At 43.5% G+C, this 12,060-nt stretch overlaps 1 protein-coding gene across 24 annotated transcripts in view; it reads right to left on the reverse strand.

Moving 5' to 3' along the window:
* The window catches only part of KALRN (kalirin RhoGEF kinase), a 687,608-nt gene that overhangs the window by 43,241 nt on the left and 632,307 nt on the right, over positions 1–12,060 (reverse strand). For 10 of the 24 annotated variants that reach the window (XM_054551365.2, XM_054551362.2, XM_054551361.2 and 7 more), the window contains 4 exons: positions 7,892–8,130; positions 5,350–5,603; positions 1,655–1,778; positions 460–519 (listed from right to left, as the gene is read on the reverse strand). In XM_054551365.2, the coding sequence (XP_054407340.2) occupies positions 460–519; positions 1,655–1,778; positions 5,350–5,603; positions 7,892–8,130 (677 nt within the window). Of the gene's footprint in view, positions 1–459; positions 520–1,654; positions 1,779–4,543; positions 5,604–7,891; positions 8,131–12,060 lie in introns of those variants that run through there. The other 14 variants (XM_054551371.2, XM_054551370.2, XM_054551369.2 and 11 more) reach the window with 4 other exon arrangements.

The following is a 12,060-nucleotide window of genomic DNA, read 5'->3' on the forward strand; positions in this document are numbered from 1 at the left end:
GAGCAAGATGAAGAGGATAAAGGGCTAAAGAAAAAGAAGAAGCGGAGGAGGGGAAAACAAAAGCGGGAGAAACTAAACACGAAATGAGTCCTTGTCATTTAGCTGGGACTCATCCACTCTTTATAGTGCTGTTTTCCATGAAAAAATGTGTTCTAACTTTCAAATAATGAAATTGGATATTTACTACATAAAGTCAAACCTGCCAAAGGAGAAAATATTTAGCAAGCATTCAAGAGAACAAGTTTTTGTTTTTAAAAAAATCTAGGTAGAGTTTTCTACCAACACTGAACTGAATTATGTTTCTGTTTGTTTCTTTTATAGCTGGGATGGGATACCCAGAGATGCCCCAACATCACAATTTATCTTTGAACGGCTGGTCATTTTAGCAAGGTCACTGTTACAGAACACATCAAAAAAGGCAATCATTGTAGGAAATAGGACAACAATAGCTGCTTCTACCTCCATGCTAGTATTAGGGTCAAGATCATCACACTCTGATTCCTCGGAACTGTTCGTCTCCTTGATTGGCAGCATGAGGAAGGGGGAAGAAAGAGAACACAGTTAGAACCAAGTAGCTTTTGCTAGAGCGAGAGGAGAACTTCAGAGAAGCATGGGCGATGGGATCTTGGGCAGAGAAAAAACCAGGTGTTTTTAAAGTGGGGGTGAGAATCACCAGGGGCAGCAGCATGCTCTTTTCAGGGAGAGGAGGCAGGGGTTGTGTACAACTGCTTATCTCATGGGAAACAGCAATGGAAGCAAAATGAAGCATGAGTGTTGTCGAATTTAAACTGTTGTCTTCTGTGAGGCTGGACTTCCCAGATGAGAGTGAAGGAGAGCATACAATTTCCTTTCCCCAAGAAAGCTCTTAGACTGGGTTTTAGTTGTTCTTACTTTGCTAAGGAAGGGAAACAAAGTTCCAGGTAGATGATCACACATTATAGCATAATTAGTGCTCTAATAATCAGTGTCTAGTTTCCATTGTCCATTGGCAGATCTTTCCAGAGGTTCCAATTTAAAGAAAGCAGATGACATTGTTTCAAGATGGGGGTAAATAAGAGTCTGCCAAGCTTAGAATTCATGAGTTCAAAGTAGTAGATGGATTATTTAAAGAAATAATTTGGGCTTCACCAATGTGCCCCCCTACTGTGTCCACGCAAGTAAAATGGCCTGAAGTTGATGTTGTCTGAACTCTGGGGAAAAGAAATGAAACTTTACTAAGGACACAGTGGCCCTTAAATTCCAAACCTCAGCCTTCACAGGGTTGGGGGTTTGGAAGGCATCCCTAATTGCTTTAACCTGTGTGTATTCTCAAACCTAGGGTACCGAATGGCAGCTTTGAGAAATTTAATATGAATCAAGCATCTTGCATTTTTAAGAGAATGCTGCAGATAATTTTGCTGCAAAACATCTGCACAGTATAAACAGAAAGGTATAAAAGAAAAAAAAAGGTACTTACTTGAATTGAAGTTGCCAGGAGAAATAAAAGATAAAAAATAAATTGATCTTGCATGCAAAATCCTGCTAAACTACTTCCCCTCTGGTCCCCATACCGGGAAAAAAAAAAATAACCCATCCACCCAAATTGGCTTGTGAGAATGCTGCAGGGTGGGAGTGGATGACAGGTGGGGACGCAGCTCCGGAATACCTTACTCACTTTAACAGAGACTTTGTTGCCCAGAATATCCTTGGGTTTACGAGGCCCTGTGGCTTCATTTTTACCCGTGTTCTCCACTTCCGCCCGCTTTCTCATGCGTAGAGTATGCCATGAACATGACTTCCTGTTGTACCAAAAAATGCACCAATCAAAATGGCAGGTCAGGGACAGTGAGGTGGAGGGCAGGCTCACCACCCTTGGGTGAGTCAGCAGGTGAGGTGCTCCATCAAGCCCGGGCTTCAGAGGCCCCAAACTTGCACACCAGCTCCAAGGGTGGCTGGCGGCTGACCTCACCTCCAACTGGAAGTGAACCAGGATGAACTCTGACCTCCCCTGGTAGATGTGCAAGGTTGACTGCGGCATTTGAAGAAAATATGAATGCTAGGTTACTAAACTCTAACAAGGGAGTTTGTATACCATACCCGTGATGCCTCACAGGACTGAGGAATTCCTCTTGAGAAGGGCACGGTGGATGGGTGATGAAAGGAGGTGAGGAGTAGAATAGGAAAGACAAGGGAAGTATATTCTAGAATGCATATGCTACTGACACTTTCCCAGGACCAGACAGAAAGACCCAAAAGGATGATGTTGAGAGTTCTACCTCATGATTTGTATTTGGGCAGGGCCACTCCCAAACAATGTTGATCAGACAGGATTTTCTGTGGCAGACATTTGCTTAATAAACAGTTGAGCACCACTCATTTACCTGGATATTTTAGGGCAAAGAGTTTCTCGGTCTATATTCTCCATATCACTCAGTGTTTGTGAATATATGGCTTTGTCAGCCTGTAGAGGTCCTAGAGCTTCCCTGTTGGGACAAGACCTAATGTGTGCTCCCAGGGAGGTGAGAGCAGCAATGGCTTTTCAATAGGCCTTTCATCCTAACTTCTTTCTTCCCACAAAGGGTCCTGGGAGCAACTTCTTCACAGACCTATGAAGACAAGCTCAGAGCAGAGCCCTTACATTCCATAAATATCAGATCTCAAAGACAGAGATACCAAAAGCCAAGTCACAAACAGCATCAGTGACCCTGAGCAGGCATCATCAGTTTCAGGTGAGGTCACAGAGCTTGAATGAAGTTCTAATTGTTGTCTGGAAAAAGTGAGACGTGGCTTCCCCTCAGTATCTCCTTGTCAAAGGTGGGCCTATGCAGACAGGGCTCCATGAGATGAGCGTCCATTACGGGAGAGAGGCAGAGGAGATTTAGGAAAAGGAAGCTGCTGCAAAATACAGAGCATCCCTCCAAAACACTCCACATACATCAGGATTTTAAGGGTACTTTGAGGAAGGTGTTCCAAAAATATTTATCCCCTAACACACAGGTTCAACCTTCTGAGCAGGAAAAAGCAATCACAGTAATATTCTTGAATCTTGTGGGAAAGTGGGCTCCTTCAAAAACCCAGACCTTCTCTTGTATCTCCTAACTAGTCAGGCTCTCTACTATCCCCTGCATACCAGCACCTTGCTCCAACCGTTGTATAAGTGAGAACCAGCCACAGAAGCTAATCTTAGATGGCATCAGCCTGTTAACTTCAGACTTTGATAACTTTACTCCCAAACCCATGTCCCTGGTTCCTTCTGAGAACAACTTGAGTCAGGGAGATCCCTGCTGAAAGGATTCCCAGGGCAGGCAGCACACTGTGTATGTGTGTGTCCATGTGGGGGTGTGTTTCTACATTTATTAAACTCTCTGGGTTATTTAATATGCTTGGTGAAAAACTAGAAATATGAGCAATAACATTTCATGTTCAGAAGGAAGACTCAGAGTAGTATAAATGGCAGGACAGGCTTGGTTTCATACTCTTCTTCCCAGAAGAACTCGTCATCATGGTTTGGGGAGCTTCCATCTCTTGGTTGCAAGCCCGGGTACTGATGTGGACACAGGGTTTCAGTGACGTTTATCCTGTAGGCATCACAACCAACTCTGACCCCTGTGGTTATGGCAGGCCTTGGGGAGGGTGTGCTGAGTGTCCTCCACTGGTAAATACTGACAACCTCTTTCAGTCCACTGCTCCCCTCCACACACACCCCCAACCCTTGTGCAAGAGCGGCTGACAAGAAATCAAAATGACCCATTTGTATTTCAATCTGCTCTCTTTTGCTCGGTCTGACATCCTTTTACCTTCCCTCTCATGGAAGGTATGGATAAGTGGCCAACAGAACAAAAGGTAGGGAGGAAGAAGTGTTTAGTGCCTGGATATTTAGAGGATAAATCATTAAGAGTTAGCTCTGCAAGTCCCCTGATTAATAAAAACTTCACTGCTTTGAGGGCCTTTATCCCAAGGCTTACCTAAAAGGCACCCAAAACAAGTGTACTTAGGATAAAATGCATGGGGGCTATTGTGCCTTAGGGGCCACTGTGGATTTTTGGTTGGGCTTGTGGTTACCTAGTGAGGCCAGGGGGATGTCAGTAGCTGCTATCCCCTGACCTAGAGAGAGGGCCAAAGCAGTGTAGTTCTGCTGGTGCCACTGCTCAGATAGCTCATGGGAGCCCCCTGCACCATGTCTTCCATGGATCACCATGCAGCAGGGAAAGCAGCAGGGAATGCCAGCCAAACACTGCCTTCTACTCTGGTCATTAATTGACATCAGCACCTCAGGGCTGCCCAGCTGCAGGGAACCAGTTGGACAGCATCAAATCTGTACCTTCCCTCATCTCAGAGGTTAGGGAAAATCAACACGGGCTGTTTAGGAGGGAAGGCCAGGGTCAGAACTTTAGCAACAAAAGTACTTTTGGTGTAGGAGAAAAAAAATGCCAATGCATTCACCCAAACCCTAAAATATAGAAAAGGAAAAAAAAAAAAGAAGAGGAAAAGAGGAAGAATCGTTTGCACATTTGAAAGTCCAAGAATAGGGAAATGGGGGAAAAAGGGTCAACTAGTCTTTAACTTCATTAAAACATGCTCATGGTGAAAATTTATTTTACATATTTAAAATAGTACATTTAAACTGATTAGTTACATTACAGGTACAACGATGAGCACTGTGACGCCATCATATTGCACAACCTGACTTCATCCATATGGGTTTCTTTAAATAGTGCAAAATACTTTATACAGGAATGTGTTCGGAAGGGTCTTTGCAACCAAAATAAGGAAAAGAAGTATCTTACAAATTACTATGAACATATATTCAAGTGAGGGGGTGAAGGGGAATTTTTAAAAAGTTACAATCTGTACAGAGGAATTGCCACAGACAACCAAAAATTCCCTCCCTCCTGGGAGAAGCAGCGGGCCTCTGACCTTCACAGGTCTGGCATTTGTGCCAAGGTAATTTTTTGGTGTCAATCAAAAAAATATATATATATCAGTTACTTAATACAATATAAATAGAAGTCCAGTCCAGTGAGTCCTGTGGTGGGTCAAATGTGGCAACAGAAAGCACACCTTTTGTCACCTAGGGTTTCAGCAGGGTTCTTAATGAATGGGGGGGAAAAGGGGGAAAAATGAACAGAAAATTATAAACCAAAAGGAAAGAAAAATCATCACCACCACCAACAAAAAAACTGGACCACTCCAGCCTGGATGCCCCATGCTGCATATGGTGCCAGCACTCAAACACTGGTTCCGTGGCACTGTTGAGAATAAGCAGCAGTAATTCCCTACTGTGTGTTTGCATTTTTGTGTTCCTTTGTTTGTTTCTGAATATTTTTAATCCTCATACTCCTCTCCCGGGGAAGCCAACGAGGCACTTACTTGATGCTCCCGTCACTACTTTCTGCTGCTGTGGCTTTGGTGAGGGGCGCCAGGATGCTGCCTGGGACCCAGCCCTCGGCTGCAGGGGAATGGTCGCTGGCAGGCTGGTACACCAGACACATGTTCTGCTGGTTGACGGCGAGGACCTGGACCACCTCACCTTGGCTCACACAGATTTCATTCTCCTTCAGTGCATAGTAATCTTTGATCACGGCCATGGACGAGGTCCCATTGCAGCCTCCCAGGTCGTTCTGCTGGGAGATAAGGGTGAGAAGGGCACAAACACAAGGACGCTAGTTCACATGGGCTTGCTCTGCACCCTACCCGGTGGTTCAAGGCCAAATCTCCCACCAGCAGGGTAGGCAGCGGGCAGCATTCTCTCTTGAGTAATGACATAATATTAATAAAAGTGCTCTGAATATATATTTTTTAATAGCAATGTTTCAACAATATTATAATCCAGGGTGAATAGGCTCCACCCTACATAAAGGTATAAACACGCCTTCGACCTGGAAGCTCCTTCCCAGCATACAACCTTCCTGCCAGCATTCTCTTACAAGTGAAAGGAAGAACCTGGCACTAGCATAGGGAAATGTAAGCACCTGGGCAGAGTGAGGTCAGGGCAAGGGTCATGTCAGGGGTCACAATCCTTCAATGGAAAGAACATGGATTGTTTGATATTAAATTTTTCTCTTTTTGAAAGTGCGTTGGCTTTACTGTATATTCTGACCCTCTTTGAGACAGGACTAAGAATGACACCTCTGCCCAATTCAAAGGCAAGGCCATAACCTACCCTTACCCAACTTCCTGCAGGCACCAGGTACCCTCCCCTACTCATTAATACAAGAGATGCTGCCCATGACCTTTTCATGTGAGTCTATTTCAGGGCAGCTGCCTCTAGACAGACTTGTAACTTTCCAAGGAGGACTGGCTGCCTCATAGAGCATGGTAAGAGCCAGAAATTCTTCAGTATATACATATATATTCTATATGTATATACATACAGGATATACATACAAATTCTTCAGTATATACTTTCTTTTTGTTTGTTTGTTTTTGAGACAGGGTCTTGCTATGTCACCTAGGCTAGAGTGCAGTGGCAGAGTCATAGCTCACTGTAGCCTCTGCTTCCCAGGCTCAAGCGATTCTCCTGCCTCAGGGACAACAGGTGCATGCTACCGTGCCTGGCTAATTTTTTTTTTAAAAAGTTTTATTAGAGATGAGTTCTTGCTATGTTTCCCAGGCTGGGCTTGAGCTCTGAGCTCTCGAGCTCAAGCCATCCGCCTGCCTTGGCCTCCCAAAGTGCTGGGATTACAGGTGTGAGCCAGCGCATCTGGCCCAATATATTTGACAAAATGCCAAAGTGACTTCAACTTACTCACAAAGGCAGGATTGTTTTTTAAGGTGGAAAATCATTTCCAGGTGATGTGATGGAACAAATCAGTATAGTTACTCTAATACAAGATTGAACTTGGACACTAATAATTTTGCAACATAACCAATATAAACTAATAATTTTGGGGAGAAATAAAACTATAAAATTGAAACATGCATATAAAAAATGTAAGTGTTCCTATTCATAGAGCCACTGAGTTCTAGAGAAAATGGAGGCCTAATGAGGTTAACTAACTTGCTAAGGTTCTAAAGCAAGTGAGTTGCAGCATTGGGAATAGCAACCAGGTTTGCCTGATTCCTAATCTAGCACTTTTCCCATTTCTCTCCTGTTCCACCTACCTTGTAGGGGCAAAATAGCTGTGTAGACTAAGTCTATGGTTGAGTCTTTGACTCTCCTTATGGTAATGTTTGAATTGTGGATTATCGACGACAAACATTCAATCCAAGTCAGACTTCCCCCATTCACACACTGATGATCGACTTCCCTTCCACATCAGCCAATGGATGGTGAAGAACTGGGAACTTCTTTCAGTAGGTGCTCAAGGCAGATCATCATTAGAAAGGGTGATCTCTTTTTAAGATGTCAAACACTACAGCTGTGACTTTTAGATGACGATGATCCACACTACAACTATTCTATTTAGAAAAAATCATCCATTTTTATGATGATTTATGCCACAGGGAACTGGTATAACTCACCCAATTTATAGGGAAAGGAAAACATAATTGAGACTAGACTGTACTTAGTGTGCTGTTCCTGCTAAAATAATCAGCAAGCATTAAAAGATGCTACTTCCTGGCCAGGTGCAGTGGCTCACACCTGTAATCCCAGCACTGTGGGAGGCTGAAGTGGCCATATCGCCTGAGGCCAGGAATTTGAGACCAGCTTGGCCAACATGGTGAAACCCCATCTGTACTAAAAATACAAAAATTAGCTGGGTGTGGTAGGGCGCCTGTAGTCCCAGCTACTTGGGAGGCTGAGACAGGAGAATTCGCTTGAACCTGGGAGGCGGAGGTTGCAGTGAGCTGAGATGGTGCCATTGCACTCCAGCCTGGGCAACAGACCGAGACTCTTTCTCCTCCTAAAGTAACCCCTGAGGCTGTGCCCTCGCAGTGACAAGGGTGGGAGTAATGAGTTGTCACTTACCTTGCTGGCTTCAAACTTGTCCCCAGGCTGGTGGTATTCAAACCCTGGACTGCCATTGGAGGTAGATATCTTCAGGGGAGGCAGAGGTGGGTTATAGCTGGAGCCCTTTGGGGGCTTCTCTGAGCCCACAGGAACAGAGGAGTAGGGCCTGGGGCTGGCTTGGGGAAGCCTGGCAGGTTGAGACCTCATCACGGCTGTGCTCCTTTCTTTCCGTTGATACTCAATGGGCGATTGCAGTGCTGTGGGATAAGAGCAGGTGGTTACTCTAAGCTTTGGGAATCCCACAAGGATTTAGAGGCCTCTTAGGTCCAAGGCTTTGTGTTAGGCATCGTGTGGATAAGTGAGAAAAACATTACCCTTGTTTTTAAGGCAATGGGAGAACTAAGACATCTACCTAAATAATGAAAATACAAAAAACAAAATGGCGCCATATGTGAGGTGCCAAGGGTTGTGCAAAGAGAGAGAAGGCTCTGTGATATGTGTGTGGTGGTAATAACAAAGAGCTTCGGAAGAGAGCTGTGGCCAGACTCTGGCACTTAGGCTGTAGGAAGGAAGCAAGTGTGATGTGTTGGTGAGGGGAACAAGAAGTAGTCAAGAATGTCTAGGAGGAAGAGGAAATGAGAAGGGACTGTGAGGTGGGAAGTGCCATGGTATGAAAAGTCTAGAAAGTGAGGCCAATGAGTCTGGACTGAATTCTGAAGGTCATGAAAAGTAATTGGATGGAATGAACTTTAAAGCTTTAAATTGAGATTCTATCATCAGAGAGCGACATTTGAGGAACACTGACCTTGTAGTGGTTAGGAGGAGGGACTGGAGAGGATGAGACAGAAGGCTTCTTGTCTAATTCAGAAGCCATGGAATGGTAAAAGCGAGAGGCAGAAGGTCTAGGACAGTGGGACCAGTGGGATGTGGGATGGATGTGGGCGTGGTGAGGTCGGGAGAGATGAGACTGTGACAGCCTAGGTGGGAAAAGCAATGCAAGAATCGAGGATGGCTCAGGTTTGGAGACTCGCAGGATGGCAGTCAGTGGAACTCAGAAGACAGGAGAAAAAGCTGATGTGAAGGAGAAGACTGGAGCTTTGTTTTATTGAGTTTAAGGTAACGAGGTTGCAAGGTCTGAGAATTAAAGAGAGAGAGCCAGGCAAATGCCATACAGGTCCAATTCTTTAAGAATGACTTCAAGGGTTGGCCAATTATGTCATTTATATCAGTTTGCACTGTAACAGCTATTTAAGTGGGTTAACAGCTGGGGCCAAGAGAACTTCTCAATTATAAGGATATTTCTACTGTGATAGGTACATACCTCAACAGGACTCAACACAGGGTCACACTTCCTTTCTACTTGAGGTCTCAGAAGGAAAGATTGGCTCTGAGATGCCTGCATACATCTCTGTAAGTAGAAGCCTGACCCTGCTCCATCATCACATCCTTGTCTCTTGTATGTGTCAAAGTAATAACAGGCCCACCACAGCACTGCCTCTCTCACTGAGGAGCGTTTTGTGGCATTAAGTATTTAGGAGATGATAACCTAGTTCAGTAATACAGTCAGCCCACTGTATCTGTGAGCTCCACAGCCATGGATTTAACCAAATGTGGATTGAAAATATATGGGAAGGGCCAGGCACAGTGGCGCATGCCTGTAATCCCAGCACTTTGGGAGGCCAAGGCGGGTGGATCACTTGAGGCCAGGAGTTCAGGACCAGCCATGGCCAACATGGCAAAACCTTGTCTCTACTAAAAATACAAAAATTAGCATTGCTGTATTTTTGTATTGGTGGCATACACATGTAATCCCAGCTTCTCAGGAGGCTGAGGCATGAGAATCACTTGAACTCAGGAGGTGGAGATTTGCAGTGAACTGAGATTGTGCCACTGCACTCCAGCCTGGGCGACAGAGCGAGACTCCGTCTCAAAAAAAGAAAAAAAAAAAAGAAAAAGAAAAAGAAAATATATGGGGGAAAAAAGGATGGTTGTGGTCTGTACTGAACATGTACAGAGTTTTTTTTCTTGTCATTCCATAAACAATATAGTATAACAATCATTTACATAGCATGTACATTATATTGGGTATTATAAACAATCTAGAGATGATTTAAAGTACACAGGATGATGTACACAGGTCATATGCAAACACTATGCCATTTTATGTAAGGGACTTGATCATCCACAGACTCTGGTATCCTCGGGAGGTCTTGGAACCAATTCCCTGTGGATACCAAGGGCTGACTATATCTCCATGATTCATTAGGAGAAAGGTCTCTTGGAACCAAGTAAAGGTCTGAATCATTGGCTATGCCTAAATAAATACAGTTCCAAGTTCTAAGTACATAGCAGAGTTATAAAGTAGGCCTTATCAAACTGATTTTATGAATCAATTCCTATCATATGGAATTGTGATATTACCTGGTTATTTACAATAATTGTGCTAAAACATTTGAAAACAGAATGTCTTCTTAAATAAGCTAAATGGATAACCTGTATTCTTTCACCAGCCTCCATTTGCATAACTTAGTTCTCAGAATCAAGAAAACTGTGCATCCCCTACAGGGTTTGTTTTTGACTGATCAATACAGTGTCTTACGTCTGATCCTGTTTCTTTGTTCAATTTGGTTGCTAGGGAGATCATAATTAAATAAATGAGCGCCCTAACACTAGCACCTATACTGCAGTTTTGTGGTTCACAACCTTAATTTGAAGTCCTATAGCTGTGGATTCAAGTCCTGTTTCTATCGCTTACTGTTTCTGCGACCTTGGACAAGTTCTGAGTCTCCTTTTCCTCACTTGAAAAAAGTAGGACAATAGTACTTACCTCTCCATGTTGACGTGAGGATTAAATGTGAAAAACCATGTAAAATGCTTAGCATAGTGCCTGGCACAGAGCAAGGATTCAATACACGGGAGCCATTATTGTTACGTCAATAACTTCTTGTTTCAACTTACTGTTGTACCTTATTTTTCTTTTGTCCCAAATTGATGAATTTTAAAATTCCTAATTTCAGCTTAGAATCAGAAACTCCTAATTAATAGAATGCAATTTAAACAGATATATTTTATATATGCACACATTTTTGCATAAAATTATTTTATCAACAAAAGTATTCATTCTAAGTCATATATTCAGAAATCATAAGCCATATAAAACTTTCATTACCATCCCTCAGGGCTGGGCTGGTGTTTAATTTTAGATGTTTTAGAGTGAAAAGAATCCTAGAGATCACTTAGTCTAGTTGTTTTTCACCAAAATTTTTTTACAGTTGAGGGCCAGGAGCTTGGCCCAAAAATACTTTTTGTAAGTGCAAAATTGCTTTGAAGTCTCATGTTCTATCTTAAAAAGTCATGGCATCCTGTTACACGATCTCCTTCTATTTGTCTTTAGAACACTGTGCTAAATCCCTTATAATATAGGGAAGCTGATATTGTAGGGAGGATGCCAGGTTTCCTGCTTCCAGGAAGACTGGCCCATCACGGAGCATGCCAGCATGGGCAGAGTAGATCTACCTGAACTCTCTTTTTCACAAAACCAGCCACAAGGCCCAGAGAAATGTCATGACCTCCTCAAGGTCCTCAACTCATATGTCACCTTTTATCTTTCCCTTCAGCATTCAGTTCCATTCTAGACAACCAGAAAATGCTGTATTTGGATCATTTGAAAGAGTCCAGATCCTAGTACTGGCATGAAAAGGTGACACATCTGAGGATGGGCCTGTATGTGTGTACATGTGTGTACCTGTGTGTGCACTCATGTGAGCACACATGGCCATGTAGTACAGATCTCAGGATAGGCAGGAAGAGGTGGTATACCCAAAGGTGGTTGTGTGTGTGTGTGTGTGTCTATACAGGCACATGTGTTTTCTGAGTCTTCAGGTTTACTTCATTACTAGTTACATTTTGCATTCAACTTCAAGCTCTATTTCTGCTTGGTTAGACTTCTGAGCTAACCAAGTCAGCAGAGATCAGCCACTAGCTTAAAATCGCATATGCCTTTCCCATGCCAAGCTCAGTGTGAAGAAAACCCCAGCAGGGGAAAAAATAAAGAGATATATACAAAGTGGCAACTCTGCTTCACTCCAGTTCACACCACCCATGAGGGAGCTCCTGCAAAGGCCACAAAGAGCTACACCCTCTGTGTAACCACAAATTTTCTTCTAGGAAGTTTCAGGGTATTACAG

This window comes from Pongo abelii, chromosome 2 (genome assembly GCF_028885655.2).
Source record: "Pongo abelii isolate AG06213 chromosome 2, NHGRI_mPonAbe1-v2.0_pri, whole genome shotgun sequence".
NCBI classification, from domain to species: domain Eukaryota; kingdom Metazoa; phylum Chordata; class Mammalia; order Primates; family Hominidae; genus Pongo; species Pongo abelii.